At 39.6% G+C, this 26,665-nt stretch overlaps 1 protein-coding gene across 1 annotated transcript in view; it reads right to left on the reverse strand.

Annotated features, from left to right (window-relative positions):
* CBL (Cbl proto-oncogene) overlaps positions 1-19,665 on the reverse strand; it is a 33,633-nt gene extending 13,968 nt beyond the window's left edge. The window contains exons 1-3 of the mRNA XM_009287955.2: positions 19,422-19,665; positions 2,180-2,326; positions 679-835 (exon numbers count right to left, since the gene is read on the reverse strand). Coding sequence (XP_009286230.1) covers positions 679-835; positions 2,180-2,326; positions 19,422-19,549 — 432 coding nt within the window. The 5' untranslated portion in view covers positions 19,550-19,665. The remainder of the gene's footprint in view (positions 1-678; positions 836-2,179; positions 2,327-19,421) is intronic.
* Positions 19,666-26,665: the final 7,000 nt, after the last annotated feature.

Below are 26,665 nucleotides of genomic sequence, written 5' to 3' on the forward strand. Positions count from 1 at the left end.
ACTCAACTATCACATGGGAAAAGGCAAGTCAGAGCCAAAGAAGTAAGTGTTTGCTCTTGTAAATACCCAATTGCACCATCAGAAGCTCTGGTTTTGAGTTTAGCACTATTAAAGACTGTGGGTTAGAATTTTACCTACTACTAATATCACTTCAGTAATATAGATATTTCTCATGCACAGAACACAGACATGTCCACAACATCCTGGCTGTGTCAGTTCAAAAGCTAGGAAGCCCAAATTTCCATGCTTGTGCTCCATCCTGAACAAGGCCCCCCCCCAAAAAAAAAAAGTCTGACGAGAAAGAAAAGGATAAGGAAAGACAGACTGATAAACTAAGCTTCATATTTCCTGGCTTACAGAAATTGTGTCAGAACTTCAGTCTAAAAGTGACCTTTGAAAGGGAAAAACTGATTCATGGGAGGATACTGAATGTGCCTTACAGTTGCGGTATGTATTTAGACAATTTTTTCTTCTACAACCAGAAGTATCACATACTTTTACTGCAATGTAGGGTCCTGAGTATTACTAGAGCTGTTTAGGGGATGAAGGGCAAGATGACCAAATCCCTTACAGCATAAATAATGTCATTTTAGTGTGTAAAATATAGTTTGTCCTGGGAAGAGTCTAACCTAAAGCAGTGAGACACATTTCAAGTGATTCACGTTCCTCAATTCTTACCTGAAAAAGACGTGTGAAGATATCAAATTCAAATACTGAAATGTAGTCATTGCATGTCAAGTCAATCGTTGACTTCAGGGCCATAGCTTCCAGCCCTGAACTGATTGGATGCACTTCATGCAAGGCCTGACGGAAGCTTTTCCAAGGAACGATAGTCCTGGGGAAAACCAAGCCATCTGTAAGCGTGATATGCCTGAAGACCACCACTACGTACATACCTTATACATTTTTTTTGTGAGTACGCACCTCATGATAATGGAAGAGAGCAAAATCAAAATTAGCCGCAAGAGATTTATTCATGTTATGCAAGCATGGCATTTCTTGGTACTGCAGGAAATTAGCAGCCAAATGAACTTTAGACAAATTTCTCTGCATGCAAAATTTTGGAATCTGAAGTCCAGCTCTGCTTTCTCCTTTGCCTTTCTGTGCAGTCCTATCATGTCAACACTTGTATGTACCCTGGGCTGTATACAACACCATCACTTGATAAGAATATCATAATGTTGCAGCTGGTAGATAAGGAGTTAACAGTAATAGAGGTCTAGACAGTTAAAAAAAATAAAAAAGCTGCAAACAATTCTCTAAAGAGGGATTAACTGGAGAAGTAAGATAATCAGAAGCCAGAACAGAGGCTCCTGTTTAAAGGAATATTTTCCTTCTTTTAAAATATCAAGTGGAATAGAAACATAGAAGGAACATGTCTAGCTTCAGACAACTGTGTTATTCATGAGTAAATATATTATTGCTTTTTGTTCTGACAGCTACTAATTAAACTCTTTAAGTGAAGTACCTTAGTTACCTTAGTTAGAAAGCAGTACCCAATTCCATTAACTTTAATCCTCAAACGTTGCTGTGGACACCTCTACAGCTCATTTAGTTAGCGTTTTATTAGATACAAAAATTAAACCTGACATTTCAACAGTTTCCACGCAAATACACATTGCATTTCACTTTCTCCTTCATTGTATCTTAACAAAGCCATTATGCAAACTGACAAAAGTTCAGAGAAGCCAGAAGAAAGGTGACTAAGTGATTGGAAAGACTAATTGGAGGGAAGATGAAAAGAATTTAATATAATGGCTTAGCTAAAGGACAACTAATATTGGGGGCATAGTAACCTTTGGAAGAAGAAAGCAGATTATTTTGCATAGTTCGTGGACCTTACTTACAAGTTAAGGAATTAAATTAAGGAGAGGAAAAGTTAAGCTGAATAATAGAGGGAAACTCCATGACAGTACAAGAGTCTCCTAGGGAAAGTGGGGAAAGACCCATCACTTGACACATTTAAAACAAGACAGGACAAAGAACTAGGAAATATAATGTAGGAACAATCCTGTATCTCACCCCAGAGAGTGGACCAAATGACTAGTAGCTCTCTCCCATCGCTCATTTTAACCTGACAAAGACCTTTCTGAACCGCAAAACAGAATTTTTAAAAATACACAGTGCTGTGTGCAATTTGTTCCCACATCTCTATTTTTAAACACAGTTAGAAACTTACTTTTCGCCAAAAGCCTTTCTCCAAAATTCTGCAGCATCTGCCTTGGTGATCCGGAACGTGTCTCCCTGGAAAAGGCCACTTGGGAAAATACCTTTGAGTTCTGCCAGCATATGGCTGAATATCAGGGATAACTTTGTCAGGTTACGTCTACAAAGGACCACAAAAACAAACATTTCTTTTAGAAAAGACAGACCTGGTTTAGCACTCTGAACAAAACAGAAATAGTACCTATTGCAATTCAAGAAGTATCCCAGCCTAGAAAACTCCTCTTATTTGGGACCACCTTTCAAGTATTTACCCAGCATTCAGAACACATCCGTCACACGGTACTTATCGGCAAGGTCTGTGTTTGTCAAGACATTTTCCACAATGACTACCTTTGCATAATCTCTTTGAGGCGGGCAGGTTATTTCCAAGGCAACCCCCCCCAAGGAAATGCATTCACAGAAAATATCCAAAACCAATATTCATGCATTACCGATTAAATAACAGCATAATTGGGGCCAAAACCTCATCAGACTCCTTTTCTCTTGGGTCTGACAATTCCTTATGAGATCACATAAAACTACTGCCTTGGATCATGTAAGATGAATGTCTTTCCAAGTCTCCAGAGGGTCCCAACACAGTAGATTTGCTCAAAGAACATCTAACCAATAATAACAGGCCCAGCTCGCAAGGGAAGGTCAAAACACCTGCAGTTTTCTTCTAAAATGGTAATAACTTACATACAAAAGCTTGACAGTTAGGGCGCTCAACTACATTGTGTTGAGTAGTTATCCAATTTGAATTACAAATTGGTACCACAAGTCCCTTCTCTGCCTGATGACACACATATATCAGGAGTGCTCTAGTCCATCAGGGTATGCCCTTTATCTAAACTGGAGAGAGAAAGTTGGAGAAGAAGAGAAGAGATATTGTCTGCTTTGGATTTAGTCAATGTGCAAAAGATTTCCAGAAATAGAAGACAGGAGGACTACTGCTTAGCAGAGAGGACACAGCAGCATTGCGAGCATTTTGGGTTACATGCTTCACAAGAAACTTGCATTGGATTGGCATCAAATCCCAGCAATACAAACTGCAGCCCAGGACTGCTTCCCAGCTTGCAGTCTTAGCAACTATGTGAAGGAGGTAAGCTCTATGTTGTAACTGTGCTATGCAGAAATAGAGCTAGCTTGGGTACCTCAAAGCATCAGTGCCTGTAGCACTACAGGAATACCAAAATAACAGTCTTCCTACTTAGGAGTCAAACAATAGCACTATGACACACTAGAGAGGTTGTCTTCTACTCGTAGATGGAAAAAAAATCTGTTCAGTAGTGGCACCTCTTTTTCTCATTCCTTTATCCAAATAAAGGATGACTCTCTTCTCCTCCACTCCATTATATTCTCCAGATGCTAGGAAAATTGAGTTCCTGAAGAGAGACAGAGATATTTCTAGGTCAGAGGCTTTTTTTCACCCCCACGTCACATGCCTGAAGGTAAAAGAAGGAACTAGTATCACGTGGGAAAGGACAACTTCTATGTCCCAACAGACTGGAGCTGCTCAGAAGACTGCATCAACCATCAAGGCATTGCACAGACTCAGTCATGACACTGAGCAACAAGTTATTTTGCAGACTGCAAAATACCGAACCATTTAGAAAGGGGCTAGAAGCATCCCCAGTCACATAGCATTTCCTTAATGCCTTGTTTTCCAAGCTCTCTCACTAAGTGTGCTACTATTGTAGTGTGCCATCTTGCTGAAGACAGCCGTGTTTGGCAGAAAACTAAGCTCCCCCCAGGTTTCAGCCTTTCACCAATTTTTAGTATTCTGGTTGGATTGGTTCTGATTTACTTCATCTTGGACATTTTTAAGATACCACAGTATCTGACAGTAGTTGTCCTCTCTTACCCTTATTTATTCAACTACATTTTAATTTGTGTCTCAGCAATGAAAGCTGCTCGAAGTGTTTATAGAAGGTGCCAGCTATACAGCAAGGGATTCTGGTTTTTGTCATTTCATACATCTGATAACAACAGGTGCTCAAGATTAACATAAGTAAAACCACCCAGATGCTCTTCTGTAGGCTGCTCCATTCAGCAGCTCTCTACTGGATGCGTTACACCGTGTGTAGTTTAAAGCAGCTATACAATTTGGCTGTTTGATTCTATAAACACCGACTGAAAAGCTTTGTTGTTCACCACTCTTTGTCAGTTAACTAGCCTCCACAGAGGGGCTGTCAGAAAGTCCCCTTGCCTTACTAGTGTATCACAATTTCCAGTCATCTTGCTTTTGCAGTTTTGTTATACCTTTGCAGTGCTACTGTAATTCCTTGCCTTCTGCTTTTAGGAAGGTTTATTCAGCACATCTTAAAAAAACCACAACTATACAGGATTCCGTGTGTAGGAAAAACTAAGCTGTATCAGAACAGCAAAGTAGCGGCTTCCTATGTGATCACAATCACATTTATGAAGATCAGTGGCTCAGGCCCTAGATATATGGATACACAAAGAAGCTGCAGCAGTACAAAACCAGGCTGTTGCCTTATCAGTAGTATCTGTTTGTGCACTTCCCCACCCTGGTGTAATGTTATGTAATTCAAAGTTGTGTATTCCTCTTTCCAGTAGCAGATAAGCAACTTTGCATTCACCAGGGGAAGGGTCAGATTCTGAGACACAGCCACTGGCTAATCCTACAGAGGAGATGATTTAACTGTACACTCACACCCCAGCTCCCTTCCTCCCTCCAGGGGGTAGGTTCCCACCATATCCCTGCAATGCCTTTGGCTGACAAACACTAGAAAAATTGCAAGTCAGAGGTTCTAGCTGCAGAGCTTGTTCCCCAAGCCATCTTCCGAAAGTCCTCATTTCCATAAAATGACAGAAAAGATGACAGTTTATGGCAGTGCAAGGAGGGGAAAAAAAAAAGCAAACACCATGCTATTATGAATCATTTAATCCATCTGCAACTCAAGCAAAAAAAAGATGGTATTTGTTTTTACTAAGTTTATAAAAATGGAGGCTTGAGCAAAAAATGCTAATTATTTTGTTACACTAATGTGGAAGTAATTCTGAATCATTTCCTTGAAGGGTTAGCATGCGATATTTGTGTGCAATCTTAGCAGGTAAAGTGGCATCTCACAGCAATGCATTACTGCCAAGTGACTTCCAGAAAGCTAGCAATCCTAAAGCTGTTTAGGTATACGGCACAAGCTAGCACTGACTTGATAGCACTCTTAACACTTGAAAAATCATGTCCTATTTGTGAAAAAATTCTAAGCATGCTTGAAACCAACATATGCAGTATCTGGTAGACAGAAGGAAAGTCATTTCAGGCACATACTCTCCTATTGCTGCCCAGCACAGTGTGAAAATTTGGGTATGACCAGGCAAGCACACTCATGCATTTCTGACCCTCGAACAAGAAGCTAAGTGAACAAGTGCACGGTTTAAACAAAGCAACAGTTAATACTGCAAGAAGACAAGGTATATTCCTGTGTCCAGTTGCTTACGGCTTCTGCCTAAGAGCCTTCTTCCTTAGCTGAGTTTCAGGAAGCGCTTGCACTCAGCTGAGCACATCATTTCAGCGAGAGAAAGAAAAACTTCTGCAGGGTTAAGGATGGATAAACAAACGATTTTACACACACAAGCACATATTGAGGGACTCTGTTTCCAAAAAAGTTTCTAATACCTGAACATTTTCAATTCTTAGGGTTATCATCATTTTTTTTTTTTTTTTTTTTTTTAAACATTCAGCTGCATCTTAGGTAAATAACAGGAAACACAGGAAGTGAACATAAAGAGCAGCAAACTGCAGAACATTTTATGCTAGTAACTAGCTTCTACATACAGCAACTAGTTACCAGTCCTGTGCTAAAAGGACAAACATTTTCTTTCAGGAGTACACTCCTTTATTTGAACAAGCCAAGTTACACATTTGTAAATTAATACAGACCAAATAAATGCTTGCAATTACAGTGAACATTGACCATTTTCTCTTAGGGTTAACATCATTTTTTTTTTTTTTTTTTTACAAACATTCAGCTGCATCTTAGGTAAAAAACAGGAAACACAGGAAGTGAACATAAAGAGCAGCAAACTGCAGAACATTTTATGCTAGTAACTAGCTTCTACATACAGCAACTAGTTACCAGTCCTGTGCTAAAAGGACAAACATTTTCTTTCAGGAGTACACTCCTTTATTTGAACAAGCCAAGTTACACATTTGTAAATTAATACAGACCAAATAAATGCTTGCAATAACAGGAAACACAGGAAGTGAACATAAAGAGCAGCAAACTGCAGAACATTTTATGCTAGTAACTAGCTTCTACATACAGCAACTAGTTACCAGTCCTGTGCTAAAAGGACAAACATTTTCTTTCAGGAGTACACTCCTTTATTTGAACAAGCCAAGTTACACATTTGTAAATTAATACAGACCAAATAAATGCTTGCAATTACAGTGAACATTTTTTATTGGCATATCAAAGTGTAGTGATTATGACTGTATTTTATTTTTAGTAACATCAGCAACTGTCCTCATCACCATTGCTTCAACTAAACAGAAGCAAGAGTTCTCCCAGAAAAAGGGTAATATTTTCAAAGAACACTTAAGTGACTTAGACCAGAGATTCCCAAACATTTTTGGCCACAGACCTCCAGCAACCTTCCATGTTTCTTATAGACTAGGATGGCCCTCTTTCAAACTTGTAGCTAAACACAAATACTGTTACCAAGAGTTGCACCAGAGGTATGCCAACCACAGTTTGGGAATCACTGACTTAGGCACCTAAATCCCATTGACAGTCAGTAGAATTTAAACACCTGTCATATAAGCACTTTTGAAAACATTACCCAGGGACCGCAAGCCACATCAGTTTGCAACTGAGCTGAAGGCAACACCTGTACCAACCTCAAATGAAAAACTACAGCATGTTTCTGTTCAGTAGTTAGGTCCAGAGACAGAGCAAGAGCTACAGTTTAGGTAGGATTTCATGTTCGTGAGAGTGCTTTCACACATACATGCACAGTATTCAGCTTATTATTGTTAGATAGTGAATCAACCACATATGGAAAAAGTGAAAGCTTAGAAAGCCAAATATTTTTCCACTCTATACAGTAACCAAATATTTTACTAAGAAACATCTCCAGTTCTAGCATGGAGGCATTATTCCTTCCATACACACAGTGTTAACAGAGAACCGTTTCTTTAACAACCCAGAAACATCACCAGAGCCTGTTTAGCTGCAGTTACACTAGCCTGTAAAATTGCACTACCTTGACACTGACAGGGCTCTAAAGGTGCAGGACTCAAGCAACCATTTTGGGGAACAAAAACCAGCATGAAGCAAGGACTGTTTCTTCAATTACCCAGTGCTTATTAATCAGCTGGCTCCCCAAGGCCAGGCCAGGCCTGCCGGCGGCTCTGCAGGCGGCTCTGCAGGCTGAACAGGCATCTTCCTTCGTCCTCCCTCCTCCGTGCCCCCTCCACTGTGGTTGTGCTGCTTCCTTCCTGCTTCATGACTGGTTTTGCTCCGCGCATCTTAGCGGAAGTCAAAAGGTCAAGCAGGCACTTCCATTTGCACCGCAGTTCTTTGCTGCGGCCCCTCCGCAGGCCGGGCCCCAGCTGGGTTTTCTGGTGCTGCTGCCTCCCCCAGACCTAGGGCAGATTTTTCTTTTCCAGTTTCCTGTTTGCTGGACAAAAATGTTTTTCCACCGTATGGGCTCAAAACCATTAACAGCAGAGGACTGTTTTAATCAGAGCGTTGCCTCTTTCAGTTACGTCGATACAATTAGTTAAATTAATTCAAGTTACAAAGTCATACAGCACCTAATGCACTTCATGACTAAAATGCCTTTCTTACCTCAAGGCAATGTTAATATAGTACTACCATTTCTGCCACTGCCAGCCAGAATTTTTTCATTTTCTTCCAATATTTCTCAACTACTTCACAGCTAACCAACTGACACAGTATAATTTTGTTCCTCACACATAGCAAAGAGACTGCTCCACTGGATGATTTAGTCACAATATTGTGCTCACATGCTACAATTTGACATCCACATAGTGTCACGTCTGTAAAGCTCATTCTGTTGAAAGCATGCTACAAACACCACTGTACGGAGGAATTAAGAGCTGTAACACAAGACAACCAACTACAAAATGCTTCAATTCTCTGAAGTTATTGTGTATATTTCTTATTTATGACTGAACCTTGAAAGGGATTTTTGTACTTGCACTCCCACTGACTTCAGTTACACTCGTGAACACTGAGTTTTCACAAATAACGTTCAGCCTCTCTAAGAATAGGCTGCGTTTAACAAAGATTCTTCACAGGAAGCTAAGACAAACACAGCCACACCTCCACCTCGGCCCCAAAACAAAATTAAGCTGAACGTGACTCAACTGACTTCATCACAACATACTTCTGAGAAAATGCTCTGTTTCATAAAGTCAGCGCCAAACTGGCTAAAATTACATATCAACAATGAAGATTCAAGAGGGTAAAAAGAATCCAAATCAGAGGACCTAAGTTACTGTAAAACCATCCTATTCAAAACTCAAGAGAAGGCTCTCTCTACAGGTCAATTTAGCTGTTTAAAGAGGCATAACCCAAAAATGCAGCTCACAACAAGAATGTAATCTCAGTACACTGGAGGAATGACCACAGAGCATTCTTTAAAAAGTATACCAATTTATTCTAATGGAAAATTAAAAGAAAAACCATTACAGAGAATGTGGGAGTGTCTGACACCTTAGCACTAAACTCATTGACTGAAAGTCAGAGGCTCCTATAACAGATCATGTGGTTTCCAATTGCTTCTGTCCTCACAGAATTGCAGAATTAACACGTTCACCCAGGACAACTCAGATGCACCACTTAGTTTCTTCAGAAATTCTACGTTTATTTGGTGAAAGAGTTACAATTGGTGGCTTAGAAATGAGACGATTGCCCAGTTAAACTGAGGGAAAATGCACTCTAATCGTTGTACTATCATTCACTGCTACTACTGAAAACTTGGTTTTTCTGTTTTGTTGTTTTTTTTAAAACAACTCACAGTCCAAAATGGCTTCTGTGGTATCGCAGTCTTACGCCTCCAGTGGTTCTCCATGTAAGTTTATGACATGCAGAGCTGCAAGCACACCATAATTATTTCACTAGTTGAGCAATTAATGCTTGCTTTTCTGTAAATCACACCTCAACAACTCTTGGGTAAGACTTCCTTCAGGACTTTGACAGTCTTCTGAATATAAGATCATATTAAATTTTCTGAGGCAAAAAAGAGAAAGTTTTTTACCTCATTTTACAGGTGAGGCAGCTGAAGGACAGAAAGAAAAAGTGCTGGAAGCTAGAATTACAACTGGGGGAATTTCTAATTCCTTATCACACGTTCATTATTGCAGAATACTATCCAGGTACTAAGTACTAATGCAAGAAATTATAACTAAGGAAATACAAGTTTCCTACCCTCTCACTTGTAGAGTTACTTTGGAATTACGCACCACCAGATGATGTTTAGGTGACAGGGTCAGCATCCACTACAGGTAAATGCAAGCTCCGGTACTTAAGAAAAAAACAAAACCAAACCAAAACAGTTCTTGTGTCCTGCGAACAGCCAAACATTATTTTTTTCCTGCAACTACTTTACTTCTTACAATTGGATATTTTGAAGATTTAAGAGCTAAAAAAACCCCAGCTCTTTTAACGAGTCTCCAACAAGTGAAATGCACCTTTCAGAAACCACAAAGGTGTGAGGTTATCATATAACACATGCTTTTCAGATGTTACAGCCTACGCACCAGACATGAGCAGTTAGACCCAATTTCAGCAGATAGGTGGCTGTGCCTGGTTCCAGAAAGAACTGTATCTTACATCCTGCTACCACACCAGCAAGAAGTTTTCTGCATGCTCTTCATGTTAACATAAAACTCCAGCCTATGCACGTAAGCAGTAAGTGGGAATGTTTGAGGTGATCCCAAGACGTCCTTTATAACTGAGACAGCTTCAGAGTCCTCTACACACAGTAATCAGTTTCAAAAATAGAAACAGCGGAACTACTTTCAACAAAACTTGCAACACAGGAAGTGAACGAAATTCCATTTAACTATTACTGGCTCAACAGAAGTCACCTTACAAAGTTATGCTGGGCCACTGCTCTAACATTTACAGTACTTCCACAGGACAACTAATATAGCAGACTTACAGCAAACCAGACATTTTAGAATCAGCAAATTAATTGCTTGTACTATAGAATTTTACAGCATCAGCTAATGCTACATTGATCATCCCGGCACCCTTTGGTAAAAAGGAAACAAACACATAACATGTTTATCACCTCTTGTTAATACAAGGTTCGGCTCCAAACATACTTTTCCATTTAAAGAACTACAGGCTTCACTGTTTCATTCTTTGTAGAGCTATAAAACCAGCTAGTTAATGCTGCAACTTCAAGACTTCACTTACTGTAACAGCAAAATGGGAACAGGAACACATAAACCACAGGACTAGATATTTCTGTCCATTCTTGGTGCAGTCCCAGTTCCATTAAATAGTCTCAACAGCAGGCTTGAATAACCTGAATGCAGGGTAGCACTGTCACCTCCTCTGTGGAGGAGCTGGTCTGCATCGGGGGATGCCGCAGGTGCCAGCGTGCCTGGCTAAGGATGTCAGCTCCCGCACAGAACACACATCTAACTGCATCTGGAAGCTGAACTGCCACATTCGTAAGACATTGCACCTGAGCTGGCCCCCACAAAGCCAAATCAGAAACGACTGCAACCACTACATTAGACACTTACTCTATTTAATATCTGCAACAAATCTGTGTACAAGTTGTGACTGCTGTGAAGCTTCCCCTCTACTCCCTCCCCCTTTTTTACCAATTAATTATGTCTACGTCCAAAAATGCAATAGTTAACTAGTGAAAGGCATTCTCTGCATGCAGTATTTCTTTCCATTCTAATTTTTTTTAAATGGCACCAACTGTAGCTTTAAAGGAGCAAGAAATTATATAGGCTAATTCCTTTATCAGTGCTTTAGATATTACAGGACAGAAACATTACACAAAACATACATGCTTCCTTACAGTCTTCTGAATCCTGGCACTTTTCAACTAACATATATATATATACACACACACACATTTAAATACCTTGAGTTCTGTGAGTAGAGCATGCCAACCAGTTTAAAGTGTCACGCAAAATATACTGCAGGCCACAAATGACCAGAAAACTTTGGCATACTCGTATCGTTATGCAAACGGATGTGACTGATCTGAAGCAGAAAGGACAACACAGTCCAGTGTGCTGACCAGAAGCACCAACCTACTGACCTTTGAAGGATCTGGACTTATTATTCTAGGCACAAATGCCAGTGTTATATTTTTAACAGGTTAGATTTCTTTCAATGTTAAGAGGGTAAAAATCCACTTATTTTTCTGGATTTAAATATTATAGAAAGCACTGTAAAGAGAATAATTCATTTGATATGATTAATGGTCTTTAAAGAGCTCAACGTAAACTCAGAGGATTGACAAGATAAAGGATAACCTCTCACCTAGGTAACATTAATTCTTTTACCAGATTCAAGGGACTACACAGCAAAACTTACTGCTCATAACAACACTACTCATTATACTTACATTCTGGCTCTCTGCATTGGAGTCAAAATTTATATTTCAGAGGCTACTTGCTACAGTTAAAGGGAAAAACAAAGCACAAAAGCCCTGTTTCCAAATCAAGGAAGACTCCATATTTCACGCTTGATCTTCATCCGCCTCAAAACTAATATCTTGGGTATATGACGCCACTGGGGGATATCTTGGCAGAAGGATCTGTAAGTTCTATCGCTTCATCCACTCGCATCCTGTCAAAATACTAAACCCAAGATATTTTGCAACATACATACTCCAGTACAACATACAACTCTGGCATATGTTTGCTTTTCAAGCTTCAGACTCCAGGATTGCAGCTAATGGCAGTACTTGCCCAGCCTGTAGCTGTCCTGCTGAGTAATTTGGTAACAGATCTCCATTTTTCCCCTCACACCATACTCACCATACTCACTTACCATGACCAACTTATCCTCTACAATAATTTTACAGTCCTTTCTACAGGTGGGTAGCAGTCAGGAAGTCGCATTACCTGAGCCAGCTGTGGGTGGCACATAATTGAGTGCCATCTGGTCCACCTTCCAGGGATGGAAACAGGGCAAAGCCAGCAAGTTCACAAACTACCACCACAGAAGGTATTGCTTCAAACTGTTGGGAAGCAGCTGGCCTAATCTTGTTCAGTACCTTCTAGCAAGCCGAGGTTTTTTTTCCAACACTATCTTATAGTTCAGAAAAACTTTCATGCACCAAAACACAATCCATTTTCTGGCTGAAAGGGCCATGACTGCAGACTTCTTCAAATCAACGGAAATCCAAAACATGGCATCTTGGCCCTTAATACACAAGCCAAGCACCCAAGAAACATGGTACAGTTGCAAAGTAGCAGTAACACATTTTTGCCAGCATCAAGAAATCTATCCACACTTTAAATGATAATTACTACAAACAAAATAGCGCTTCCATCCACAACATCAAGTCCACAGAGTTAGTCTTCCATAAAACTCTACAATTTTATAGGCTCTTAGAGCAAAGAAGAATAAAAATCTTACTTCCTTATTATGCAATAATCTGAAAGATTACATTTGCCCATAAATTGATTTTCAAGACAGTGCTCCAATTTTTGAGGGAAAGAAAAGTAAAATAAGTGCAATCTTATGCCAATTATGCTAAGTGTTACTTAAGTTCCACAACTATCACCTAAACTAGCAATTTAAAGCCAAATTAAAAAGAAATAATTCACATTCCTCTCTCCAACAACATTTAAATGATAATGAATTTCTTCTTGGGTAATAAGCAGTTAGATAGTGTTCATATGCTGGAGTCTGGCAAGGAAACCTTTCTTGTGGTCAGCTTTGGAGCCTGTTCTTTAAGATGTTCTAATTTAAATGCAGATGTAGACTTCACACTAGTGGGTTTTGTTAAAAAAAGTTTTAGCTGTATTAGAAGGAAGTGACAGAAGGAGGACTCGCACACACCATGCACCATTTGAGTGCCATATTTTATACTATCTCTTTTTCACTGGACAGGAGTGTGTGCAAGCACTCTAAAATACGAGATTAGAGCACTAACCCCCCCCTCCCCTCAGAGGGCTTTTCTCGTTCATGGCTTAGCACAAGTGTTTTTCAACTTCTTCCTCTTTAAAATCCAATTTTTTTTTTCCAAGTCATTCTTCATGCATTTCCTTCCCCTTTAGAGATATGCATGGTCATTTCCAGTAGACATTAAATATTGGTAGCTTTTTCCTGTATAAATTAGTAAGTCTTCACATTGGAGCTAGAGAAGAATATGAAATCCTGCTGAGCCAGCATCCCATAAGGCTATTGTCCATATTTAACTGTTGTCTTTCTGACTAGCTTCCCAAACCTTTTTTGTAACTCCATGTTACATGGATATTCCCTGCCTAACCCCATTTTCTCCTCTACAGATATGTTAGTTTTGTTAACAGTTTGTTTTCCAAAGTACGCAAGCTGAACCAGGAGAATAACTTGTGCTATTTTCTAAACATCCAATCCACATCCTGCGTAATTACTTCTCCTCAGCCTTTCACCTAACCCCCACCCTCCAGCCTACATAACTGCATTCTCGCATGGAAACATTTGCAGTGGTCTGATTTTATTTAGAAAATAAATTTCCTGAATTTTGCCTCATAATAGACTGTTTTAACATAAGCAGTAAATTTGATTCATTGGTGAAAAACGGACTCTTCAGCCTAATTCATCCTTTCCCAAGTAACAGACAATTCCTATCCCTGCCTACTGATCAGCAAGCTATTTCTCTGTCTTGCCATGTGAAGTATAATCTATTTACACAACTGCAAAAAAGCTGCTGCAATGAGTAATTTATGTAGTGGGGAAAGCTGACGAATGACAGCTCCTCTGTGCAAGTAAGGTCTGGAGAAGTAAAAGCTTTCTGCAATAGAAACAAAAAAAATATTCCAACATAACCACTGAGCCTCTAAATTAAACTGTAATCAAGAGCTTAGGCAAGTTCAGCATGTTCAGAGTAGTTGTGGCATTAGCCTTCATGGCACTATCAATCAATGGAACCATCACATTGCAGGAAAAAATTATGTATGTTTAACCAGTTTTTGTTACCACTAGTTAAAAAGTAAACTCAAGAAATTCACAATATTTACAGCATCAGAGAAGTCACATATTTACCACCGTAGGCAGCACAGCAAGCTACTCAGTGCTAAACAGGTGTACCTTTCTCCTTTGCATATAGACCTGCTAAGTACCCTCTACAGAATTTCTTTTATTGCACTGTTTCAGCTATACAGGCTACAAACTTCACCTTTGAGTGGTTTTCTTTTGTTTTTAAAACTTCAAGTGACAAGTCTTAAAATGCCTTTTGCATTAGAAAGCATTGTGGATCTATAAAGCATAGGAACCAACAGCTTTGGAAGTGTGTATAGCCTCAAGAATACCTGCTAATTACTGCAGCACAGCCAACCAATTATTGAATGACTTACTTTTAGCTTACTGCAAGCATATGACAAAATATCCAGAATTATTAGCTCTTGAAATACTATGATTCCAATATCAAAGCCTGCAGATGTTACCATTTAATTTTACCAGATCCCCATATATACAGTTTGTTTTAAGAGACCAACCTACCTATTAACAGGGACAACCCAAATAAGCTTCCTAAGCTGTCAAAACTCAAGAGGAGCAATATAGTTATCTCCACTAAAAAAACTACACCTACGAAGAAGTCACCAAGTTGAATCCGATCTACTTGCTAAAACTCAGTCTTTAAACAGTAACTAAATGTTACTGCATGTACTTATTAGTCAGGAAGTGCATACATAGCTTCAAAAGCACCCTCAACAGCATTAATTTTTAAACAGATATGGAAGTGAGCTAAAGCAGAATTTAAGTAGCATCTTTAAAGCTCTCCTAATAAAATAAGTGAGTTCTCTTCACAAAAATCGCAGTATGAGTTTATGCAAGAGGGTAACAACTTCATCTGAACGACTATACATCAAAACCACAGTGTTACAGAGACAAAACAGCCGTTACAGTCCTAAGAAAGGAAGCCACTGAGCATTCATAGCATTGGACATGACGCTAACTGTGGTGTTAGCCACAACAGGAGGATGCTTTCAGCACGCTGACGGTTAAGGTATGACATAGGAGGAGAGCTGCATTCACTTTTAACAGCTCTGTGACTGTAGCTAGTTTAAAACTGAAGAAACAAACATTCACCCACATCCGTAAACACAGCGAGTGTTAACACAGGCCTTTTCTAACCCTGTTCTCAGCACCTCTGCTCCTCTACTGTAGTTTGAAAGGCAAAGAATACATCAGGATGTGTGTTCTCTTTACAAACACACCTCTAAACGTTCAATACGCAACTGCAATCTTATTTTGTAGTACTGGATTTTAAACTGCCTGCCTTACAGCAAACACCAAATAGCATCCCTATTGCACTCCCACACGGTCTACTCTAAACACATACACAACAGTGTACCAAACCACTCAACACTAGACGACACACATCTTGCAGCTATTATGAACTCTCAAAGCAGCACAAGCAGCTACAAGACACGGTGCTCTCCGCAGCTGTGCTCCAATTCTGCCTTAGTCCACCTTGGAGGAACACACTGGAGAATGTCTAAAAAGTTTGAGAGGAAATACACAAAGAGCAATTCAGAAATAATAAAAATAATAATAAATTATTATTTATTATAGTATAATAATAACAAAATAATAAAATAATAATAACAGAAATAATAAAAATAGGTTGATGCTCAAAGTGATCAAGACAATTCTCATCCAACAATCTAAGAGAGCCTTCAGTCATTTCTAATTACTGGTCTGTTTGCTAGCAGCAAACACCTGCATAGCTTTCACGCTAGTTATGCAAATGTCAAAATAGTGCATTTGCTCCACATCAAGAGACATTTGGGGGAGGAAAATAAGAGCATACACAACAGGAAACAAAATGAATGCTAAATCTGGAAGACAGGAAGAAAGAAGCTTCAAGGACAACAGGAAAAAAAAAGTCAGAAAAAGTCAAGACAAAACGATTATTCAGTACACCAGATTAGATTTTTAAAGGCATGTTTTCAAAACACTGCAGACTAACGTTAGCTGCAAATTTGCATGAGATCAAGAGCGAATCCGATTTTTTTTATATGTACATATACATACACTGCCATGAGTACATTTCCAGTGAATACCAGGTTCAGGTTATATTTGTTTGGTTTACAGGCTGCTGACAACCTTCCAGAAAGCTCCCCCCCCAGTTTGAGTATTTGAATTCATTAATTCTTACAAAAGAAAAAATTAATATTTTTCTTCAACTCCTAACACAGTGAGAAAATCTCTTAAGTTTATTCACCTTAAATTATTATATACATTTTAAATCTAAAGGTGCATTTATAGCAAAAATTCATTTAACTAAATTTCAGATGAAACAAATAGCACTTAAAGTGATCAGGTTCCAAAAGCTCACACAACCACAAAGTCTGACGCTGGAAACACAGCATCCTAGCTGAACCAAAAGTGCCATTCTTTGTGCAGGTATCTCTTGAACCGGTATACGAATCATATGCACTGATTACTCTAACCTCTTTCTTTTCTATGACAAATTAGATAATTGAGAAAGTTACCGTACTCATTACCAGCACCAGGAAAAGGGTGTCTGAAATTTCCCCTTTATGACAAAACAGTAACTGCTGCTTCCTGAGCTGAGTGAAAAGCAAAGGAAGATGTAATGAGACCAGCCAGCATGTGATTCTGCTTTTACGCTTATGTTTACAAGTCTCACCACAGTTGATTCCCTGGTAAGCTGTTTATTCATAAATGGTACAATTAGCAATTCCCCAAAGATGCCCATAACCTCTGTGAGAAAGCAAGCATCTATTGGAATCCTGTTTCTGAAGTTCACGTCTATCGGTTTGGATTTCCCCCGCCCCCTTTTGTCAATTCGTTTGCCTACAAACTGACTAGGATGATTAACTCTTTGGAATTATTTCTCTTTGTTTCTCTCCGAAAAAAACCAAGGGACTGGACATGAGATGTTGGACTTATGATTGACATAGCTATCTATCATTTACTCATCCATATTTATGATGGACAGATCACAGTACACACACGGTTAACCAGAACAAATACCACAGGTAAATTCTGAAGGGTTTCATATACCCTTTTAGCCTACTTCTGGAGGCAACAGTAAGTGTTCTAGAAAATAACATCCATTCTATTACATGGGAGTAACACACAAAACCATTTTCAAGATAAGTGCTACTTAAAATATTTTAAGAGCAACCCCCTGCACTGTAAAAATCACAGTCTTGAATTATAATCCAAGTTGTTAATATCTCAAAGGATGATACAAGAAAATGACCAGTTCTAGCAGAAGACCCAGAGATTAATTTTAATCAGTTTAATCAATTTATTCACAATAAAAGGAGCTTTATAAACTGTGGCTCATTTTGACCTGAGTGAAGGCTAAAAAAAAAGGAAAAGGTAATTTTCTATTAAATATCACCTCATCTGCAAAACATACCAGACTAATGAACTCTTTTCTCCCCATATTTGTTATATCCATTATCTTCTATAACACTTTTTGAAAATTCCAGCTAGCAGCATCTCCCAAAACCCACTTCTCACCTGCAACGAGCCAATTGTGCCTATACTAACCACATTCTCCCAAGGCCAGGACACACACACACAGACAACAAGTGGATAATATTACATCTAACTTTTGAGTTCACACATTACATTGAACCTAATTCCTGAAGGCCTCATACAGATAACTAAGGACTTGTAAAAGAAGGAAGTGTACCACATGAAGATACCATATTTACACTCCCCAAACCCTGTCTCAAACAAACTCTAAGAGTAAGTCTTATCACCTCACAAAAAAAATGATACTAAACAACAATCCGGAAAGAAACTTCCATTTCTTAATTCATTCTTCAACACTGTTGGTGAAAAATAAAACAGCACTAACAATGCCTTCTGGAGCCACTGTCACAGTCTTTTGCTGGAGTTCAGTATTATAGAATATGCTACATAGAGTTCAACATTATACCAGAAACACGTGCCAGCACTTCACGCACCCCTGCCCCCCAAGTAATGCAAGCAAGTAGTTGCCAGGGTGTTAACCACATTCTCCCCAGAGCAATTATGTTCAGCTACTGGGTGGTTTTTACTTTTTTCCATTGGTTTGTTTGTTGGTTTTTTTTTTTTAATTCAGCACCTACTCCAAAATCCTGAAATGAGTATAAAGTTACAAATGTATGCTTTGTATATCTCTGTCCGTTAGACCTGCTGCCAACAGTTAGACAAATATGAAAGATTAACCTTTTCCAGAGCTTTTTTCTACTTTTAAATCACCTTGGCTCTCCTTTCCTTAAAGCTGGATGAAGGAAAGCAGCACCTTTTCAGGTACAGCACAGTGCTCATCAAATTCATGCTATTTTGTTCAAGAGACCTTTATATTCAGATACAATTGCAGTTTCTACCTCCACCTATCTTTTTTAGTAAGTGCTGTTCACCTTGAAGATGTCCCTTGATCTCAGCTATACCTTCTGAACAAAATGAAAGAAGAGCTCACAAGTGTGGCACCCTGATCTACCTTAAAGATGAAGTTTCCAAGGTATGAAAGTTATGGTGTTTTAGTAAGATGTTTTATACCCATAAAACAAGGTTACTTCCCCACACCTCCGGCAATATTGGACAGTTTGTTTCCAGAAAAAGGAAAAGTTCTGTAAAGCCTAAAGACCAATTACAACAAGTTTTAGTCTGGATGACTGTTTTGCTATGTAACATAAAATATTCTACTGTTTCCTAAAATTGCCAGAAATGTCATTCTGTACCTTATCATCCTCTCTCACAAGGCATTCTCTATGTGAGAATGCAAAGGACTGCAAAACCTTTTCACAGCAGACTTAATTGTTTATATTAACCTAGCATACTGAACTACACAACAACTAAGGCTATACAGGCTCTGAACTCTGCTCTCAGATTTCAATATACCCAAGTACAGTTTATTTAAAACTCTACACTTAGACTTACATCTCTTCAAAGTGTGTTTTCATGTACAGACAACATATCAACCAGCAGACATTTGTTCAAGCTCTTGTTCATTAAAGCAAATTTATATCACAAGTATTTGAAAACATTTCTCCCCGTTACCTAGGCTGAGAGTTCTCCTCATACATCCGCTCTTTCCCTTCCTTGAAAAGGCTGATGGTCTGCTTCGTTTTCTTCATCAAGTTCTCCATGAACACGCGGAAATACTCGTTTTCTCCTAGGGTCTCCATCTTCCCCTCATAGCGTGATAGGATGGTTCGTAGATGCTGGTAGGTATCAGGTAGCAGATCTAGGATATAGGGTGGGCTGTTCTTCAATGCCAGTTTTGGGTTCTGACACAAACGCACCACCTACGGTTAATGCAGAAAACACCATTTTGAAAACCTAAAAATAGCAAGTAGTGATCAGTTACTTAAACACAATTCAGCGTTCCTTATAAACACACCACACTGAGATTCACCCTCAACAAACCGCATTTGTTGCTCAAGTCCAGATAGGGAGCCCAGCCACCGTAGAAGAATCGAGTTTATGGACTGAAGTGCATGTGGACTGACGAAACTCCCAACATACATATGATTATATTTCATGAGGCTGCGCTTCACCCCAAGTGCATTTTCAAAAACAAAATTCAAGAAAATTCAATATGGAGTTTGTAAATGGCAAGGATGTAACTTACCACATACGTGTCTAGTACTACCTGCCACGTTTCAGACTCTGAACATGCCCATAGGCAGAACTTTACCTGTCTAGCTGCCCTGATTTTGGCTGCAAAAGTGACTTTTCACACTGACCCATATATCCAGGACAAATAAGCCCACAGAGGAAGTTCCACTGCTACAGATGTCACTGATGCCAGTAAGCGTTCCCAGGCTGAAAGTGTTTTGAAGGCAGTGCTAGAAGAATCTCCTTTTCTTCATCCTTGAATACATACAAGGATTAAGAGGAACAATAGCTTTTATGGATAATGATGACCATCAAGAAAGAATGAATGCAAAGGAATTTTTCTGTGCAAGAATGAGAAATAAGCTGTAGCATAATAGATACGGTAAGAGAAATCTGGGTAAAAGTTTAGCTCGCAAGAACTTGTGTCCCCAGTTATGCATCAATTTTGCTTCTACCTTCCGTTAGATGAATCTTGTAGCAAAACTAGATTCTTCACAGTAATTTCTGTGGGTTTGAATTTTTTTTTTAATAACAAGACATCCACAGTGATACTAGTAATTAGATTAAAGTGTTATTAGATGACTTCAACCTGTCTTCCACTCAGCATACAACTAAACATCTCACTTTTCTTCCTTCCAAGCTGCATGTTCTCTATTTATTTTTTTAGCAGCGCGATCACATATTCTCAAAGTTAAGAACCTGAATCTGTCAACCCAAATTTTTGCCATCTACAGTGAATTTATTGGATCATCGATAAAATAATTTTAGGCACGCACTTTTGCATTATGTTGCTAAGGCACAAGTAACAAGTAGAATATTCCTGTTCAGAACTCACAAGCAATACAGCTGTTATACCTGTACACAAACAAATCGGGATGCAAGCTAAACTTAATATAGGTCTTTAATGTACAGGAACGTAGAGCTTACATGCCAAAAGCTCATGGTAATAAGTTTACGTGATAGGGGAGGATAAAGGAAGCCACTTCACCATCCACCATAGCCAAAATTTTCCATTATCTAGACTGAGAGAATGATAGGGAGAGATAATGGCAAAACGGCAATTTGAAAAATGAGTGGTGCACTTTCAGTTATAAAAAGGGTTGAAACTCTAGAGTTGCGAGGCCAGTATCAGATGAAGCTTACAAGCTAAGAACCAGCAGCTGGGATAGTCTTACTGCTGTCTTGCTGGCTAACAGCTTCTGTGATTTACATCAAAATGTACAAAACGTAGATACAGTTTCCTGAAGTTCTCCACTACAATGAATGTTATCTGACTGCTTAATACCAAGCACGTGAATGACACTGCCAGGCATAAGGGTATTACAGGTATCAAACAATGTAGCGCTGCAGAATGCAAAGCTTAAGGGAAGTGGATAGGAAAAGGTAAAAGAACACTAACATCCTTTTGCAGTACATCATTTCCACAAAATCTTGTGAAACCTTCAGGAGGAATTGACTAGTTCCCTACAACACGTTCTTAAATACCTACTTCCCTTGAACACTTAAATGCTGATGGTAAACAAAGTAATTTATACTGAAACAGTGCTTCAGCATTTAACTTTGCCATTCAGTGTTTATGCAAAAAGCAACCTTGTCAAGTTAAGTGACATCTCCAATTATATCTGACTTACAGTAGTGCCTCTAATAAGAGCTGACTGAGAAAGACTCAATTTCAGTGAAGAGAAAGGCATCCAGTGTATCAAAACTCAAACAGAAGAATCTGACTGCCATTAAAAGAATTACATGCCTAAAAAAGCCTCTGCAAGAATACATGGAGAAAACTATCAAAATTTTCCCTCGATTTTGAAGAGGCTGCCAAGGATTAGGTGGTCTAGCTAAGGAGACGGATGGTCAGACAACTGACTTATCCAATTGATTCTGATGCCTCAACTGTTGCTTCCTTGGAGCCTGTGAACATTGCACAGTGAACCATATCAATGAATTGAGTCAACACATTTGTCCCCTGAATAAAACTAGTTTCACTATGCAGCATGAATAGGATCTAAATATGCTCCTCAGACACAGCTGAATTGTGCTATGGATAGCAAAACCTTTTCTTCAACAGAAATTGTTTATTACACAGTGGGTTTAAAACCTTAATAAAAACACAGCTCAATAAAAAGTCAGCTCTTATGAGGAAGCCACATTAAGCAAGCATACCAGTCAGAGTATGCACTTCTCAGTCATCTGTAATAGAAAACAGTTTGGCTGTTACCCCTTGAAAATACCCAGCTATAGAAGAAGCAGACCCAATGTGTTTCAGTAATGTAACAAACCTCAATATCAACTAGAAAAATTTCCCCACAGCAGAAGCAAGAAGTTCTGCAAACGACTCATTCTCATAGCCTCTATAAAATGTTTCCCAAGAAGTGACTTGCAAAGATACCTCAAATAGTTGACAAAGGCCAAACTGCTGTGATTTTATTATCAAATGAGCTTTATTTACCAAGTAGACCTAAATTAGCTAAGATAAGCATTTAAACAGAGCTACATAACTAGGAACTGCTGCCTCTTGAGCAAACTTGGTCATTTTATAACACAGCAGCAACAAAACCAGTTGCATTTTGCTTGTTTCTCTACGTGTGCACTTGCAGCATTGTGACAACATCAAAAGGAATGCTCCCAGCCCTGGGAACAGCCGCCCCTCAGCAAGCTACCCTGCCTTCCACAGGGACCAGCAATGTGGAAGGAAATTGAGCAAAAAGCAGCAAATATTTTTGATTAGGTGTGATGGCAACAAACACAAGCAATCCATGTTTTTAAACTACCATCCAAACTCATCCAAGTTTGCCTGGCTTATGCTTTGTTCTCTCAGGAATAAGCCTTTTATGGAGACATTTCTGGGTTTTTAGAAATACCAATAAAGCATTTCAAGCTTAGCACGAAGATTCTAAGAGGTTGGCCTGTAAAAAACCCTAAAATTGACTTCACCGATTTTCATTTTCCAAACTCAAGAGAAGAAGATAATCAAAAAACAGTTTCCCCCCCTCAGTTTTGAAGAAAGAATCTGTTATCTACTCATTCAAGGAAAAAATCTCATATAGATTTTCTAGGCCTGAAACTGAGTCTTTCCACTCAAGATTCTGCAGCTTGCCTTGACTGATCTCTGGATTTAAATATTTCTCTTCAGCACTGCTTCATTAGACTTGCATAAATAAAGGAACTGGGTAACTAGCGTAGGAAAGCAGTGACACTATATACAGAGCACTGTCACAGGCACAACGTATAGATAACCTGAGAAACACAGCAAGAACCATGAGCTTTTTTAAATACTGCAGTCAGGTTATGTGGTTGGATTAGGTACATGTTAGTAGAAGCAAGGAAGAAGCATTCAGGAAAAATGAGATACCTAAGCAAATGCACTCATTTAACAATACACAGTATTTGTTAGGAAGTGCAGAGAGTGCTGCTTAACAGAGGAGACAAAGCTATACAAATCGCGGCCCCTCAAGGCAGGTTCACCAGCTGCCACACTAGCAGGCTGTTTCCTCCAACACCCCCTGAATCCCCCTCTCTCAGCTTCCTGGCTACCCGTCCCATCGTCTTGGTTCGTTACTTTCCCCATTTTGCTCATCCCCAGCCCCACCCACGAAAAAGCTAGCGCCAGCCTGTTTGCTGCAGCCATTGATACGGCACCCCGTTTCTTGTTCTGGCAGAAAGTCCCTGGCGCAGACACCACCTACCTGCTTGCCTCACACAGGGGACAGTGTCACAGAGTTCCAGGCCTGACAAGCCCCCAGGTGCTACTGTGCCAGGTAACGCTTTTTCCCCTTCCACCTCAGACCCCTTCAGCACAGTTCTGAAAAGCCATAGTTCCTTCCTTCCTTTAAGAGCTGAATAGCTAACTGCTTTATTGAAATCACATCTCATTTCATCTTAAGCCAACAGCAAAAGAAAACCTACTCAAACTTCTCTTATCTCCTGCTGAATTTGTATTTGGCCTCTCTTCTACTTACAATAAAGCTGACCTACAGTGGCATTTCTCTCTATCAGTTTTAGAAACTGAGTGGCATCAGTACACTTTTTAAAGAAGCTTTATCTCAAAGCTCATCTTCCTCCTCCATGTCTTACCACATGTACTCTACCGTTCTTCTGCTACATCCCTTATACCTCATCCCGAGCCATTTGTGACTGCACCACCCATTCTTCAAATACCATCCACAGCAATGAACTCGTGGTCTGCATTATCTGCTGCCCAGATAACAGCAGTTCCTCCCACTTGAACCTAGTAAAGCATATAGATTAGTTCAAGACACTGCAAGGAAATTACTATGTTGCTTACTGTGCTATTCGTCACTGCAAGCTTGCAGGCTCGCAAGACATCTGACAACAAGTTCAGCTTCCAAAGACACATTTAACCTCTATTCCGTAGATAAACGCACAAGCGTCACCTAATTCAGCTGAAGGTGAACATCCTGTTGCACAGTGATGAAAAGGGCTATTTCATGTCCACACTATATGTGACCACAGACAACTGTAGAAGGAACGGCTAGTACTAACAAAAATTAGAACTTCAAGCGAAAGAATCTGAAAGACAGGAATACATCAGGCAGCTTATGGAGAACATTATGAGGAAAATATTTGGACAAGAATCAACTTGCATAGGAAATTCATCAGTCACATCCGAAAACAGAGATGCACGAATGCTTTGACAACACCAGCTAATTATGCAGACTAACAAATCCGGTGGTAAATGTACTGTACGCACACAGATAGAGCACACATTTCTGAAAGGCAAACACATCATCTATTAAACATGCACACAAGTATTTTTTTTTATTTGCACCTGTAATTTCATTTACTTGGCCCAGAAAACTAACCCATTTTCAACACCTTCCATTCATTTAGCCCTTCCCACCACTAGTTTCATGAGCACTGTGTTTGCCTGGCAATTTGCTAAACTACTAAAAAGATTTTTAATTCAGACGTGTTCTCATAAGTGTGCATAAGTACAGCTAAAGTCTAACTGAAATCTGAAAGGCTTTTCACAGCCAAATCTTTCCTCCTGTACAAATCAGACTGAACAACTAACTCTTTAAGACTTTAAAAATTCAGCCTACACCTAAGAGCTTTCAGATGCTGCCTACGAGCAAAACTGTGAAGTCAGTGCACACTTAAAAGAGGTTACTTTAACTTGTGACAAATACAACAGTAGTCTTGGCTTTTCTGCCGGTGATATCATGGTAGAGAGGGTATACAGCCAAAGACTGGCTATGCAGATCCGAAGCTGTAAAAGTATCCCCCCCAAAAAACCCATCCCACTGCAATTCAAAACGCCAAGGTAATCAAAGCTTTTTTTCAGGCCAACCTTCTTCTTTGAACAGACCAGGTTATGGGCCAAACACAGGCTGACATTCACATCTATATCACATGCATGAGAAAGAAGATGTGCATTCTTACAAGTTGTACCTGCGAGTTAAACTTACTTCCAAGAGGATCACGCTTCCATGCTCAAACTACCTTTCCCACGTTAGCACTTATGCTTGCCCTCAGTGTTTGTAAGAGGGCCACTGGCACTTCTCAAAAGACTTCTTTATCCCAGTATCTCTCTGTAGAAGGTGATCAAAGCTCATCACAAGCACAGCAAGGCACAACTATAAACCATGTCTTTCGTTGAGCCAGCCAAGACAAAGTAATTTCTTGGCATGAACGTAATTTAATACGTCTTTAAAGAAGTCACCTACTCTGCCTGCTTTAGCATTTACTGCAGGAGATTCAGACACCACATGCATAAACAATACAGGGAAAAGAGAAAGCAAAGTTGAAATGCATAAGCCTGCAGGGCAATTGGATGAGGTATGCCCATCAGCCCTGCTTGCTCTGCTCCCAGAGGGAAAGAAGGTGGCGAGGTGACACTCCCCAAGGACTGCAGGCAACTTCGGCGATGCTCTTACTCTGCACTACTTTTAGGGCTCTGAACCCAGCATTATAAAAGGCACTGCACATTTTAGACTCCAACATGTCAAGCCTAGCCTCGATTCTCAGAGCTGAACAGCAGTAACATTGGAAGATCAATCAAAATCCCAGGAAAAATGTTAGATTTTTTTACTTTATGCCCACTTCCGGATGCCTATGCTCACTTACTGGGTCATTCTATAAATAATGCCAGCATTTACTAACAACTCACCAGGACTTCTTAAAACAATGGATTTACCAACACACCTAGCCAGGCTAGTAAATCAATTGCCATACCCCAACACACCATCAGGCCAAAAGGTCTGGTGTCCTGCCCCCGGCAATAGCCATTTCCTGGCATTTTAAAAGGTGGAGGAGGGGAGAGTCTTAATGACCCCAGAGTGCAGTGCCTCGCATCAAGGCATAGGACTGGAAGATGGCCCTCCCAATTCCCGCACCACAGGTTTCTGTTGTTTAACATTAGATTTCATACTCCTTATCTTTGTATAACTACATGCATTTATTAGAGGGTTTTATTCAGACTTTTACGGTTTTTACCAGGCTCCCAGTTTTAAGGAAAAGGCTTTGGGCTGAGCTCAGTAACATGTCCCTATTCATTCAGAAAAGAATAATCTGAACTGCCATAAAGCAGATGCTCAGCCTCACCATCCAGTACCTGCACACGAGGCTCTATCACAGGCCGAGGCTCGGCTTCAGACAAGCAAATCCTAGATTCCTCCCTCGTGCAGTTATACACAGGTAGGACCTACTGCTGACACCACCAGGAT

Source organism: Aptenodytes forsteri, unplaced genomic scaffold (assembly GCF_000699145.1).
Source record: "Aptenodytes forsteri isolate BGI_AS27 unplaced genomic scaffold, ASM69914v1 Scaffold841, whole genome shotgun sequence".
Classification (NCBI taxonomy): Eukaryota; Metazoa; Chordata; class Aves; order Sphenisciformes; family Spheniscidae; genus Aptenodytes; species Aptenodytes forsteri.